We start from the raw sequence: 12,527 nt of genomic DNA on the forward strand, positions 1-12,527 counted from the left end.
TAACAGACCCGGACCCATACCCAGTTCTTGCTGACTCTAGAATCTAAGGTTGAAGACACCTCCCTCAAAGACAGGGGTGACAACTAAGGATGAAAGAGAAGCCAGAGCCCAAAGGTCATTAGAGACACACCTGGAGAATGGCCTTAGCCCCAGGGCTATCTGCTTCCTCCCTGGGTCACCAGAGAGCACCAGTGAGGGGAGTGGAGGGTGGCACGTCCAAACCCAGGCAGAGCAGACAGGACTTAACAAGGGAAGCCACTGGGAGCCACAGCAGGCTCTGGGGCCAAGGCAGGGCCAGGAGTCAAGCAGGCTGAGGTCAGATCTGAGAAGGGCTTACTCACGTCTTTTCTGACTTTTCTGCCCTGCTTCCTCCAGCACCTCCACATTCTCGCTGATTATTTCATCCAGTCCTATGTGCTCGACTTTGGGGGGGAAAAAAAAGAGAGAGACTGCAACACACAGTCAGTGGATGCCCCAAATGAGCCTTCATTGTCGGTGTGCTGGGGCAGGATCTGACCATCCTTCGAAGGGAGGTCATCAGGTTGCTCACCAAGGAACAAGGAAGGAAATGCAGGCTGAGCCAAGAGTCCCCCCAACTTACTAAAAATGTCTTCGCCCAGACCATCCAGCTGGGAGTCCTGAAACACGTACTGGTCCAGTTCCGCTGCCCAGACAAGGAAAAGAACAGTCATTCAATGAGTTTTCTGAATACCCACTGTGTGCCTGGCCTTGGGGTGGGCACCAAGGAACTGTGACCCTCCAGCCTTGGCATTCATGGGGCGGGGGGCTCAATCAGCATTTCCTGACTCAAAGATCAAATTAATGAAGGAACCCTGAACCTTCATGGGCTCTCAATCTAGTTGAAGGGATGATACGCATCAATGAAAACTTAACTATTGCTGTAAAGTAGTACAAGGCAGTGTGGGAGAGTTGTCACGGGCTTTAAGTTTCAATCCCAGATTGACCCCCGTTAACCCTACTAGCTGTGCAAGCTTGGACCAATGACTTAACCTCTCTGGGGCTCCACGTCCCTCAGCTGTGTAATGAGAATAAGAAATGCCTACAACCCAAGGATGCATGGTGAGGATTAGAGGCTCTGCCTCTAAGTTAAAGCATCAGATACAGTAGCCAGGACACCACAGGCAATTAAGAAACAGTGGTTCTTTATATCAGATGCTACATGACTGGGAGCCCAGGGAAAGACAGCTATCACGGCAAAAGGGCAGAGGAAACAGCGTATGGCAGCATGGGTCTTTCAGGGAGGGCTCCAGAGGGAAGGGATCTCAGAGCCAGACATTGAAAGACGGTCACAGTCAGAGAGGTGGAAAGCGGAGAGTTTGGGGCAGTGAGGACGGGGTGAGGAAAGGTGTTTGAGAAACTCAGACACAGGTGTCTGCAGGAAAGTTTCATGTTGGGGGAAAGGTAGGGCTTGATTTTATCAGCAATGGAGAGCCATGAAAGGGCAGCAGTGACCTTGATATCTCTGATGATGGTGATGGTGGTAGTTGGGTCAGGGTGGGCGGGGCACCTGACTCTCCCTTTGCAAATTCCTTTCTTTCCTAAACACTTTACACAGAGAAGCTCATCCTATCCTCAGTCATCCCATGAGGGAGGTGTGATTATTATACCCACCATGCACATATGGAAGCCATTTTCTACATATATTTCAAGATGTCTCAAATGATTGCACGCTCAGGCCAGAGCCTGGCTTTCTAGAAGCACAGAGAAAGCCTAATGATTTGGACGAAGCTTCCCCCTCCCCTTGCTTTGGCAGCTTCCACTTCCTGCAAAAAACCCCCCTAAATCCTAAGTAATGCTCAAACCTTCATCACTGCCTCCAGCTGTGAGGAATATGAAAGTCCTCAACACCAAACACTTCTGCTTCCTCAAGTAAGTTCCCAAGAAGGAAAGGAAGTGGGCAGACTTCTCAGTTCTGTAATTTTTGAGACACACAGTTACTACTCTCCATTTTCCACTTTGTGTGCGGCAGGATTAACTGTGGACTGGGGAAAGACTGGCCACATTCACGCTATGCACGACCTCCTGAGTTATGTGGCTCTTGGGTTGCCAGGGAAAGGGCCACAAAGAACAGTTGGGCAGGTTGTTGACTGCACAAGGTTGCCCAGCAAGAGGAAAAATGGGGGTTTTATCCTCCATAAGAGGGGGCATCTTTTTCTAATTCAACAGAGACTCTATGAGATAGTTGTAAGGAGGGAGACTTTACCCCACTCCCCTCCAAAAAACAAAAGCAAAAACCAACAGCAACACCTCTCCCCAAAGAGTCCTGCCCTTATTTCGAAGTAAAGTTGCCCTTTTTAAACCTGCAAGATACGCCTCTCAGCTTAAGCCTTAGAGAACCTCCCCACCCTAGACACTTTCCTCTTCATGGTTAAAAAGAAGGACTTTGAAATGAGAAAGACCTAGCTTTCCATCTCATGGCTGACCATTGCTATCTCTAATGCAGGCTTGGGTACATTCCTTTAACTCTCTAAGCCTCGATTTCCTCCTCTGCAAAAAGGAGATATTAATAGGATCTATTTCCTTTGTTGTTGTTGTATGGATTCAGTGCAGTAACACACATACAGTGATCAGCGAGCAACAAATTAACCCAAATGGTAGATATTACAAATACTAGAGTCATTTGGCTTAGGAGCGAGGGAGAAGACAGGGAGGGGTATATGGTATGGGCTGTGTGGAAGGAAGCAAGGAGAGCAAGAAATATAAAAAAGTATAGAACTGGAGGCAGAGAATATAAAAGACTTTGCCTGGTGGTCATTGGGCAAGAGGTCATCTCTCCATTTCCCTGGAGTCTCTTTTCTAGCTCTTGCTCTGCAATCCCACCCACCCCCCTTGCCCTAATTTATGAGGGAGGAGCCTGCTGTGATTTGTGGTGAATGGGTGAGGTTAGCAAAAGAGAAAAAGGAACTCTTCCCCTCAACTGGCCTTTTTCTGGGTTCAGAATGCTTCCTCACCGATATTGGCATAAGCCTCCCTGGTCTCTTCATCACCTTCGATGTCACACAACAGTTTGCTGAACTGCTCGCAGTTGATGGTGTCCATGTCGGGTTCTGGAGGGAAAAGACCCACGGATGAAGCAGGAAAAGTCTGGGAAGAGGGCTGGTGGGGAAGGAAGGAGAGGCGCTGCGGGGCTGGGAGAAGTGCCCTCCCGAAGCAAACAGGGGAGCGCTTGGAGCTGTCCGTGGTGCTGACCAGAGCTCGGCGGTCAGAACGTCGCCTGCCCAGCCTCCCCACACCCCAACCCCCAGTTGCTGACTGCCTCCCCCTAAAGGCAGTGAGGAAGGGGTGAGGAAGGACCTGGGAGGGGCCAGAGCAGGGATAGCTCACCTGAGCAGAGCTCAAGCTCTTCTCTAGCCAGGTCCGTCTGGTCATAGAGGTGGTAGAGCTGCAAGGGATCAGCACTGCTGTTGAGAAGCTCCAGGTACCCGCCTTCTAGAGGCCCCAGGTCCATGGCAGCACACTGCCCACTGCCTGGAAGGGAGACACATTCAGTCAGTGCAGGGAGCATTGGAAAAATGTAGAGAATTAACACCCACCACAGTCCCTAGCTGGGTCACCTGGTGAAGGCCAGAGTTTGGGAGAGCCGGAGAAAGCGAGCAGAAGTGCTCATTTGGCACTTCTTACACACTCCGGGCAGTGGTGAGAGGAAGTCCTATCTCCTTCCCCCAAGGAACTTATAATCACTCTGGGAAGATGCCCACCATATAGGAAAGGGAACTGGGGAAGTGTAGATTCAAGACCTCTTACACCTGGGAGCCAGGAGACTCAGGGTCCACCTCTGGCGCAGCCATGGTAACAGTCGAGATCTGTAGAGCATCTACCATGTGCCAGACACATAGGCTGGAACTTTCCATTCTAACATCAAAAACCATATGAGGTAGATACTCTTACTATCCTCACTTTTCACATGAAGACACTGAGGATCTGAGAGGGGAGATGACGGACCTAAAGTGACCCAGCTCCACATGGAACCAGGATTTGGTGCTGGGGATTTTGATACAAACATAGGCAATTAAGTGCTATGCTCTACCAACTTAGGTGATCTCGAACAAGTCTCTGCTCCTCTCCATGCCTCAGTTTCCTAAGCTGTAAATTGCAGGAGTCGGGGCAGATTCTAAGATTCCTCATTTGGTGAAGGGCATATCAGATACCTTCGATTCTGCTTCATTCAACCTTCCAAACACTCTGGACATGTCCATGCAAAAACTTGTATGGGAAATTTCATAGGTGCATAATTCATAACAGCCGAAACAGGGAAACAACTCAAGTTTCTCTCAATAAATGAATCAGCAGGGGTGCCTGGGTGGCTCAGTGGGTTAAGCCTCTGCCTTCGGCGCAGGTCATGATCTCAGGGTCCCTGGATCGAGCCCTGCATTGGGTTCTCTGCTCAGCAGGGAGCTTGCTTCCCCCACTCTCCCTGCCTGCCTCTCTGCCTACTTGTGATCTCTGTCTGTCAAATAAATAAATTTAAAAAGAAATAAATGAATCAACAAAATGGGATAAATCCAAACCATGGGATACTATTCAGCCAGAGAAAGAATAAGGTACTGATACAGGTTACAACATGGATCAAACCTGAAAACATGATGATCATCAAAAGAAGCCAGACACAATGGGCCATGAATGGTATGATGCCATTTGTATGAAAGTGCAGAATAGGCAAATCCTTACAGATAAAGTAGAATAGTGGTGGGCTAGGGTTGGGACAGAGTTGTGGAAAAAAACAGGGGGCAAATAATCATGGAGGTGGGGTTTCTTTCGGGGGCTGTCAAAAACATTCTTTAGCGAATGTGGGGATGGTTGTACCACTGTGTGAATATACTACAAAGACCACCAGCGGTGCATTTTAAATGGGTGAATTGCACGGGACCTGGATGGCCCTGTTGGTTAAGTGTGCAATTCTTGATTTCAGCTCCAGTCATGATCTCAGGGTCCTGGAATTGAGCCCCATGTTGGGCTCCCTGCTCAGCAAAGACTCTGCTTGAGAGTGTCTTCCACTCTCTCTACTCTTCCCCCTCCTCCCTCTCTCTCTCTTTCTGAAAATAATTACTTAAAAAAATAAATGGGTGAATTACATCCCAATAAAGCTGTAAACACAAAACAAAAACCAGCCTGGGAAGATAGGTATTATTGCCTCCGTTTTGCAAATGAGGCCAAATAACATTGCTGATAACACACAGCTCTTTCTGGGTAGAACCACTCTGAAGCCTCACGCACCTGCCTCCGGGCTCCTGTTCCACTTCCTAGTAGCTTCATTTTCCAGACCCACTGGAGCAAAGCACCACAAACGGAGCAGCTTAAAACATCAGAGCCTTGGGGCACCTGGGTGGCTCAGTGGGTTAAGCATCTGCCTTCAGCTCAGGTCATGATCCTAGGGCCCTGGGATCAAGCCCCACATCGGGCTCTCCGCTCAACAGGGAGCCTGCTTCCTCCTCTCACTTCCTGCCTCTCAGCCTACTTGTGATCTCTGTCTGTCAAATAAATAAATAAAATCTTAAAAAAAAAAACAGCAGAGCCTTCGTTGCTCACCATTCTGCGGGCCAGAAGTCCAAAACCAAGGTGTTGCCAGAGGCTCTAGGGGACAGTCCTTCCTTGTCTCTTTTAGCTTCTGGAAACCCTCAGCATTCCTTTCCTTGTGACCATGTAGCCAGATCCCTATAATCTCTGCCTCAGTGGTCCCATCATCTCCTCTGCATGTCTCAAATCTTCTGCCTTTCTCTTAAAAGGACACTTGCCTTTGGATTTAGGGCCACCCGCAAAATCCAAGATGATTTTATTTCCAGGTCCCTAACTTGATTACACCTACAAAGACTCTTTCTCCAAATAAGGTCACATTCACAGGTTCTAGGGATTTGATGTGGACATATCTTTGCGGGGGCGGGGGAGGGCATTCAACCTTCTAGACATGAAATGCAGACAGTTGCTGGAAGGACTCAGAGTTTCTTAGGAGAGGCCGGAGGGGAGCTGGCCTCGAAGGCCGAAGGATCTGCCAGAGCCTTCTGAGTGCCCCCGCCTGGACCACAAGAAAGAGGAGGTGAAGTAGGAAGGACCAAAGGGGGGAGGGTTAGGGAAACACATGCACACAATCCACCACCCTCCAGCTGCTTCTTTTCGTTGGACTCATTGAAAAAGCTCACTCCCTATGGGGGGGGGGGTCTCTGCACAGACCCTGGATATCACAGAAAATGAACTTTCCAGTCCAACATGGGGCCCTGGCAGGGGCTGTCTGTGGATAATGGGCTGGGAGGGGGGGACCTAGGCTGCAGGAACTCAAACATCAGAGTCTTGCCTCAAAGGTCCATCCAGCCGTGACTGGAGGAAGCAGAACTGAAAGATGGGGGCCCCCACCCTTTTCTTGTCATGAAGCCAAGCCTGGGGTTGGGGGGAGGGGGAAGGAGAACTCCCACTCCTCTCAGCACAGTGGCCTGAGAATTAGAGAAGAAATCTGTTCTCTCCTGAAGGTAAAAGAACCCCCTCCCTAAACCTTGCCCGCTGCCTTCCTCCCCTTCTCAATCTGCGGTATTTAGGGACAGCTTACGTTGTAGCCATCTGCCTCTTCTTCCAGGCAGCCAGATCTGGTGACAGCAGCTCTGGATTGAGCCCGGGCATTTCACCAATGAGTTGGGTAACTTTGGTCAAGTTTCCCAAACTGTTTATTCCCAGAGTAACAGGTCTGCCAGGGGCCTTCAAGTCCAACCTCCTCCACTCTACAGAGCAGATGAGACCCTGAGAAGGGAAGCGACTTGCTCAAGGCCCCATTACCTGTCCCTGGCCAAGCCTGGACCTGATCTCCCCCAGCACGAGACTCTCTGTCCAGTGCTCTTTCTTGCTAATCAGAATGTTTCCATTCAATGAACAACCCCCATCATATCGAGGCCCAGGTTTAGGGAGGAACCAGGTCCTATCACAGACGGGTAATGGCAGGAGGTGTCAATGGGGAGAAGCCTGAAGAATTGCAACCCAGCCTCACTGTTGAGGGCTCAGCTTCAAACTTTGGACAGCCTTCCCAAATGTGATCAGACCCCAGAGAAACACATGGACAGAAGAGAAACAAGCCAACTTGTGTGAGCTTTGGAGTCAAACTGCCTGCCTCTGAAACCATTCCTACCCACCACAACCTGGGCAAGTTCATCTTATCAACCTCCTGGAGCCTCAGTTCCCTGATCTGTAAAATGGGAATCCTAATCGGTAACCCATAAGGATCAGGGGAGTTAATTCTCCTAACGCCCTCAGAAAGGCCACTGGTGCTTAGCGAGCCACTTGGTGAATGGTGGTTTAGAATGGCATCCGTCACATACATGGGGAGCAAATGCAGAGGATGGCCATGGTCATCACTATTATTATTGTCAATGATCATTAATTTGCTTCTAACTTCTGTGAGGTTGATGAAGGGACCCCTTCTCTTTCATTTCTCCATAAGTCACAACATTGCAAAGCCAACCTTTCTGTTCTTTTACATAAGGAGGACCCAGAGACCCCACAAGAACAAGAAAGCCCCCAGAAGTGCAGCCTGGGAGGTCTGCTCATGTCCCCCATGGCTACCACTGAGAAGGTGACTGGAGAAAAGTCATCCATGGGCCCAGCTTCTGTGACATTGGCTAAACCCAGACAAGAGGACGTCGGCTCTTGGGGCGCCTGGGTGGCTCAGTCTGTTAAGCATCTAACTCTTGGTTTCAGCTCAGGTTGTGATCTCAGGGTCTTGAGATCGAGCCCCACATGAGGCTCCACACTGAGCATGGATCCTGCTTAAGATTCTCTCTCTCATTCCCCCTTTGCTTCCAACCCTCCCATTCATGCTCTGTCTCTTTCAAAGAAAATGAAGAAGAAAAGATAGAGGAAGATGACGTCCACACTCAGATACCCAGAACATACACACCTCAGCACCTCCCTTCCAGCTACCCTAAGACGAACCCTACACTTTATGCACCTGTCTTGAATAGAAAGGGATCTCCAGCTCGTAACGGGCTTCTGCCTCCATCCCACCCCCACCATCTGAGCTCCCAAAGAGCTCTAGAGAGAAGGCAGGATTTAATGCCCATTTGATAAATGAGGATACGCAAACACATCCATCGGATGGCTTGTCCAAGGTCGGCTGGTTGGAGAGTTTGAGTTTGAACCCTGGCTAGGAGGCATTAAGCAAGGGACTTCCCCTCTCTGAGTATCATTTTTTCCACTACTAGGTCAGGATAATGAAGCTTCCCTTGTAGGACCGCTGCAAGGCCAGGAAAGGCTCTTGGAGGCACACAAGAGGCCTACAGTCAAAGGAATCCCATTATGTTAGGATTCTGCAGACCTGGGGCTCATTTTTGGAGTCTAGTCTGGTCTCGATCTCCCAAAGCCACGGTGCCTCCCATTCACACCTCACTTGACTTATATCTTGGCTTGAGTCCTCTCAACGTCCCTACAACCATGTCCCCTGTGTCTCTAGATGTTTAGGAACTGCCTCAAAGGCCCCTGGCTGGACTCTTTCCTCCATGTGCCTCTCTAGAGGGGACATGGGACAGAGCTGGCTCAAATCACCTCACTGCAGAGGGCAAGTCCCCTTCAGCTGCCACCGCACAGGGCAAATCACACAGTCCTGGAAGGGCAGGATCCTTGTCTGTCTAGCTCACCTGTCCCCAGACCCCAGCAGGCTCCTATGCACGGGACCCCAGCAGGCTCCTATGCACGGCAGGCTCTCTCCATGCATAAAAGTGATACAGAACTAGAATCCATGGGTGCCCGCATGACCTGATGTGAGGATCTGATTCTGCTCAGTCTAACACACACATTTGTGATTCGTTTTCCCATTGCTCAGTTAAGGAAAAAGGCTGAGAGAAGATGGGTAGGATCTGAGCCAATGGCCTGGCCCCAAAGCCACAGTTCTTCCAACTACTCTGTGTCCCCAGGCACCCCGGGGAGATGCCCTCACCTGGTGACGAGGCATGGATGACAAGACGATTTCTCCTTTTGAGAAGTTGTCTGCGGGAACAGCAGAGAAGTGGTCTGTGTCTTTTTGGTAAACGGGCAGTATTTTTAGAAGGTCCTCTTTGAACCCGCCCTTCCCTCCCGAGCTACCACCTTCCACGTCCAAGTTGAGAAAAAGTTCCTAATCTTCCGGCCACCAAAAGTCCCTTGGGGCTTCATTTCTGTCCCCACTTTGTACTACACTACAGGCTTTGGAAGACCGTCAGCATCAAAATGGTTTCTGGAATAAATTCATTTCTCTCTCCTCCGAGGGAAATGGAGGATCACCAAACTGTTCTACCTCTTCCTTAGGTAACCTGACTGCTGGTGCCTGCTGACGCAGTGGTCCCTCCCCGCAGTGGGGAGTGTGCCTTGTCGGGAGCTGTGCTAAATGCTCTAGGTGGATGACCTCATTCTACTCATTTTAGAGAGGAGGACGATGAGGTTAGGCTCAATGTAACAGGTGATCTCTCCCCAGACAAGGGAGTGTATCCTTGAGGGTCTTGGGTGGCTCTGAGAGGGAGAAACGGTCACCTTTGCTACCCCCAAACTCTTCGGCATTGCCCTGTGCGGCGAGAAAAGAACATGAGAAGGAATACTTCCTTGTGTGTTGACTCTACCTCTCCTCCTGAGGAAGGAATGAAGATCTTTGGAACTGTGGGTCTAGACAATGGCGTTGTGTTCCAGCTCTGCCTTTGCCTTGAGGACCCTCTAGCCTTAGTTTTACCAAATGGGGGCGGAGCCCACTCAGTGAGGCTATTTTGAGATTCTGGATACCTCATTGCTTGTCAGCCTTCCCCCTCTATATTCCCCCAAGGTCCCCCTTCAATACTCCCTTGCTCCCCAAACTCACAATAAGCAGATTCTGGGGGTCAGATGGTGGCAGGAAGCCAGGAGCCCAGGGCGACCTTATCTTCCCTGACCAACCCCCAGTCATTATCTCTGTGGGGCTAATTGAACAAAGTTCCTCTTCCCTTGCATCTTAGTCCTCAAGATAAATTATAAAAGACATACTGCACTGGGTTTCACCCAGATCTATAAAACAATGATTTACTGAGCATCTCCTACAAACCAACCAACCAACCAACCAACCCCACTGGGCTCAGTTCTCCAGGGGGCCCTCAAGAGGTTTAAGTCCTTGCCAAGAAACTTGCAAAGCAGGCTCAGATGATATTTTAAGAGGGAGACAAATTGTGATGATAATAATACAGTGGTTAGGACTGCGTGCTCTGGGTTCAAGTCTCACTTCCCCACTAACCATGTGCCCTCACCTAAGTTCCTCAGCCTCTCCCAGTTGTGAACCCCACCTCATCTGTTTGGCAGAGTGCCTCCCTCATTATGTTGCTCTGCCTTGCCTAAAGTGACATTTCCAGAAAGTGCTACAATGATGTAAGTTTCCAAATAAAAACAACCAAGGTGCCACTAGATTGTGCACTGCTGGTCAAAAGTAGAAAGCTAGGAAGATGCCAAAGGTTGACAACCGTGGGGCTTTTGTATGCAGACTACCCTGGTGTACGGCCTGGAGCCTGTTTAAATACCAAAGGAAGCAGAGGTCAAACGACCTCACCATTCTAGGCTGGGGATAGATCTTGCAAAGAAATGCTCCCACAGCCCCACAGAGGACCCGTGGAATTGTTTGGGGTGACAGCAGGTGGATGCCATCCGGGTGTCCGTGGCTGAAGGAGGGGCAGTCAAAGATTGCCAGCGTGACCCATGGAGGAGGAGGCAGGGTCAGAAGCGACAGACCCGACGCACGCCCAGCCATGTAGCTCAGAGGGCACAGTCAGAAACAGAAGGAGCTCCGAGAGCCCCAAGCTAGACATGCAGGGGGACATCCAGGCGCCTGAAAACGCCACGGAGAGGTTCCAAGAGCATACGCAAACACAAGGATGCACCTCGAACGCATCAGTAGGCAAATCTCAGAGCATGAGGCACTGCCTAAAGGGAATAGAAAGCCCACAACCTCCCCTGCCTAAAGAGGGCTGCAGAGTATGGTTAAAAAGCAACCCAGGAGGAGCATTTAGACCTTGGCCTCCTGCTACTCTGGCCTGACAGTTTTCACTGGCGTGATGTTACATGTAGCATCTGCTACAACATCGATGAAACCCATGAAGGGGCTGAGGTCGGGGTGCCCATCTACCAGCTGCTGGAGGGCAAGGGGCTTCCTGCTTCTAACTCTGGGCATAGCTCCAAGTCACACCCCTTCTCCAAGGGGAACCCGTGTCCGATGACTGGGACCTGTGGGGTGCAAAGGTCCAGTCTGTTGCCTCAATTTGTAGTAACCCTGAGAGCTGTCCCAGCTCCAGCGCCCTCTGGGGGGGGGGCAGGGGTGTGGCTGAAGCCCCTGGAGAGACTATGGCTGGCACCCCAGTCCTGCTTCCTGCCTCTCCCTGCATGTCTCCCCCACACCTTGCCTCTCCAATCAACCTCCCATGTGCAAATCTTCAATTCTGAGCCCAGTCTGCTTCCTAGGAACCTCACCAGAGGCAAGCTTATTCTGTTTTTCCACCAGGGGTCCTGGTGATCATACAGAACCCCACAAACCCCCTCCGCCTCCACCTCTGAGAGCTGGGACAAGCCACCTATCTAGGCTGGACCCCCACTGAGGACATGCACCTTGTGGAGACATGGAAAACCTTTGGGATTTGCATGATAGGACCTCAGCTGGTGCATGTGCCCAGATGGCCAGTGACCCAGGGTGAGGGGTTCAAGGGGGACACGCAAGATGGGAAGGCAGGAGCCCAGCAGTCAGAGCTACAGCTGGGGGAGGAGGCCTGGTGGGTGCTAGTCCAGAGCGCCAGCCCCCTTCCGGCAGGGCGTCCCGGCCCCTCCCACCTCCAGGCGGCATTCCCTCTGCATGTCCCAGCATTCCAAGCTGCAGTCAGTGACTTGGAAAGGAGTCCAACGGGCTTCCCCCAAGCCCTGCTCCCGAAAGACAACCTGAGCCAGGAATTGGGATGGGGAGGGGAATGAGCAACCTTCGGCCAAGCCAGGTTGGCCTCTGCGAGAGGGGGTTAGAGGCTCTGAGTCACAAACCATGGGCCAGCCCTGCCTGTCAGCATCCAGCGACAGAGACGAGCCATTGGCAGGTTTGGCTGTGAATCAAAACTGCCTGGAAAGGGTGCTGAGCACACGGCACCCTGGTCCGACTCCCAGAGATTCTGTATTTTTAAACGAGCACCCTCTTGTGCCCCTTCGCACACGCACCTGCCTGTACGGAATTAAAATGGGTTTTATTTTCAAGGCAGCCTGACTTTCCTCTTGCCAAGAAAACACCACGCCACTGCTGGGGTGACTTTTCTTGAGCCCGGGGAGGTCTGCAATTCTCCTTCACCCAAGTGACCCTTCCAGACTCTCCATGGTCTGCCACCTTTCCATTTCTCCCCAGCTGAAAATCCTAGAACCAGACTTCACATCTTCCTCAATTCTTCTTCTCCTCCTTCCAAGAGTCCCTGTCTACCGCTGTGCCCTTGATGGAGCTGCACCAGCCTCACACCCTGGGTGGTTACAGCTGCTACTGGGTCTCCACCCCCCCCCCCCCCCCCCCCCCCCCCCCCCCCCCC

At 51.1% G+C, this 12,527-nt stretch overlaps 1 protein-coding gene across 5 annotated transcripts in view; it reads right to left on the reverse strand.

The window, feature by feature from the left end:
- The window catches only part of CIITA (class II major histocompatibility complex transactivator), a 45,381-nt gene that overhangs the window by 19,338 nt on the left and 13,516 nt on the right, over positions 1–12,527 (reverse strand). For all 5 annotated transcript variants that reach the window (XM_059415318.1, XM_059415322.1, XM_059415321.1 and 2 more), the window contains 4 exons: positions 3,346–3,489; positions 2,973–3,068; positions 602–664; positions 342–422 (listed from right to left, as the gene is read on the reverse strand). In XM_059415318.1, coding sequence (XP_059271301.1) covers positions 342–422; positions 602–664; positions 2,973–3,068; positions 3,346–3,489 — 384 coding nt within the window. The remainder of the gene's footprint in view (positions 1–341; positions 423–601; positions 665–2,972; positions 3,069–3,345; positions 3,490–12,527) is intronic.

The sequence above is a fragment of the Mustela nigripes genome, chromosome 11, assembly GCF_022355385.1.
Source record: "Mustela nigripes isolate SB6536 chromosome 11, MUSNIG.SB6536, whole genome shotgun sequence".
In the NCBI taxonomy this organism is placed as follows: domain Eukaryota; kingdom Metazoa; phylum Chordata; class Mammalia; order Carnivora; family Mustelidae; genus Mustela; species Mustela nigripes.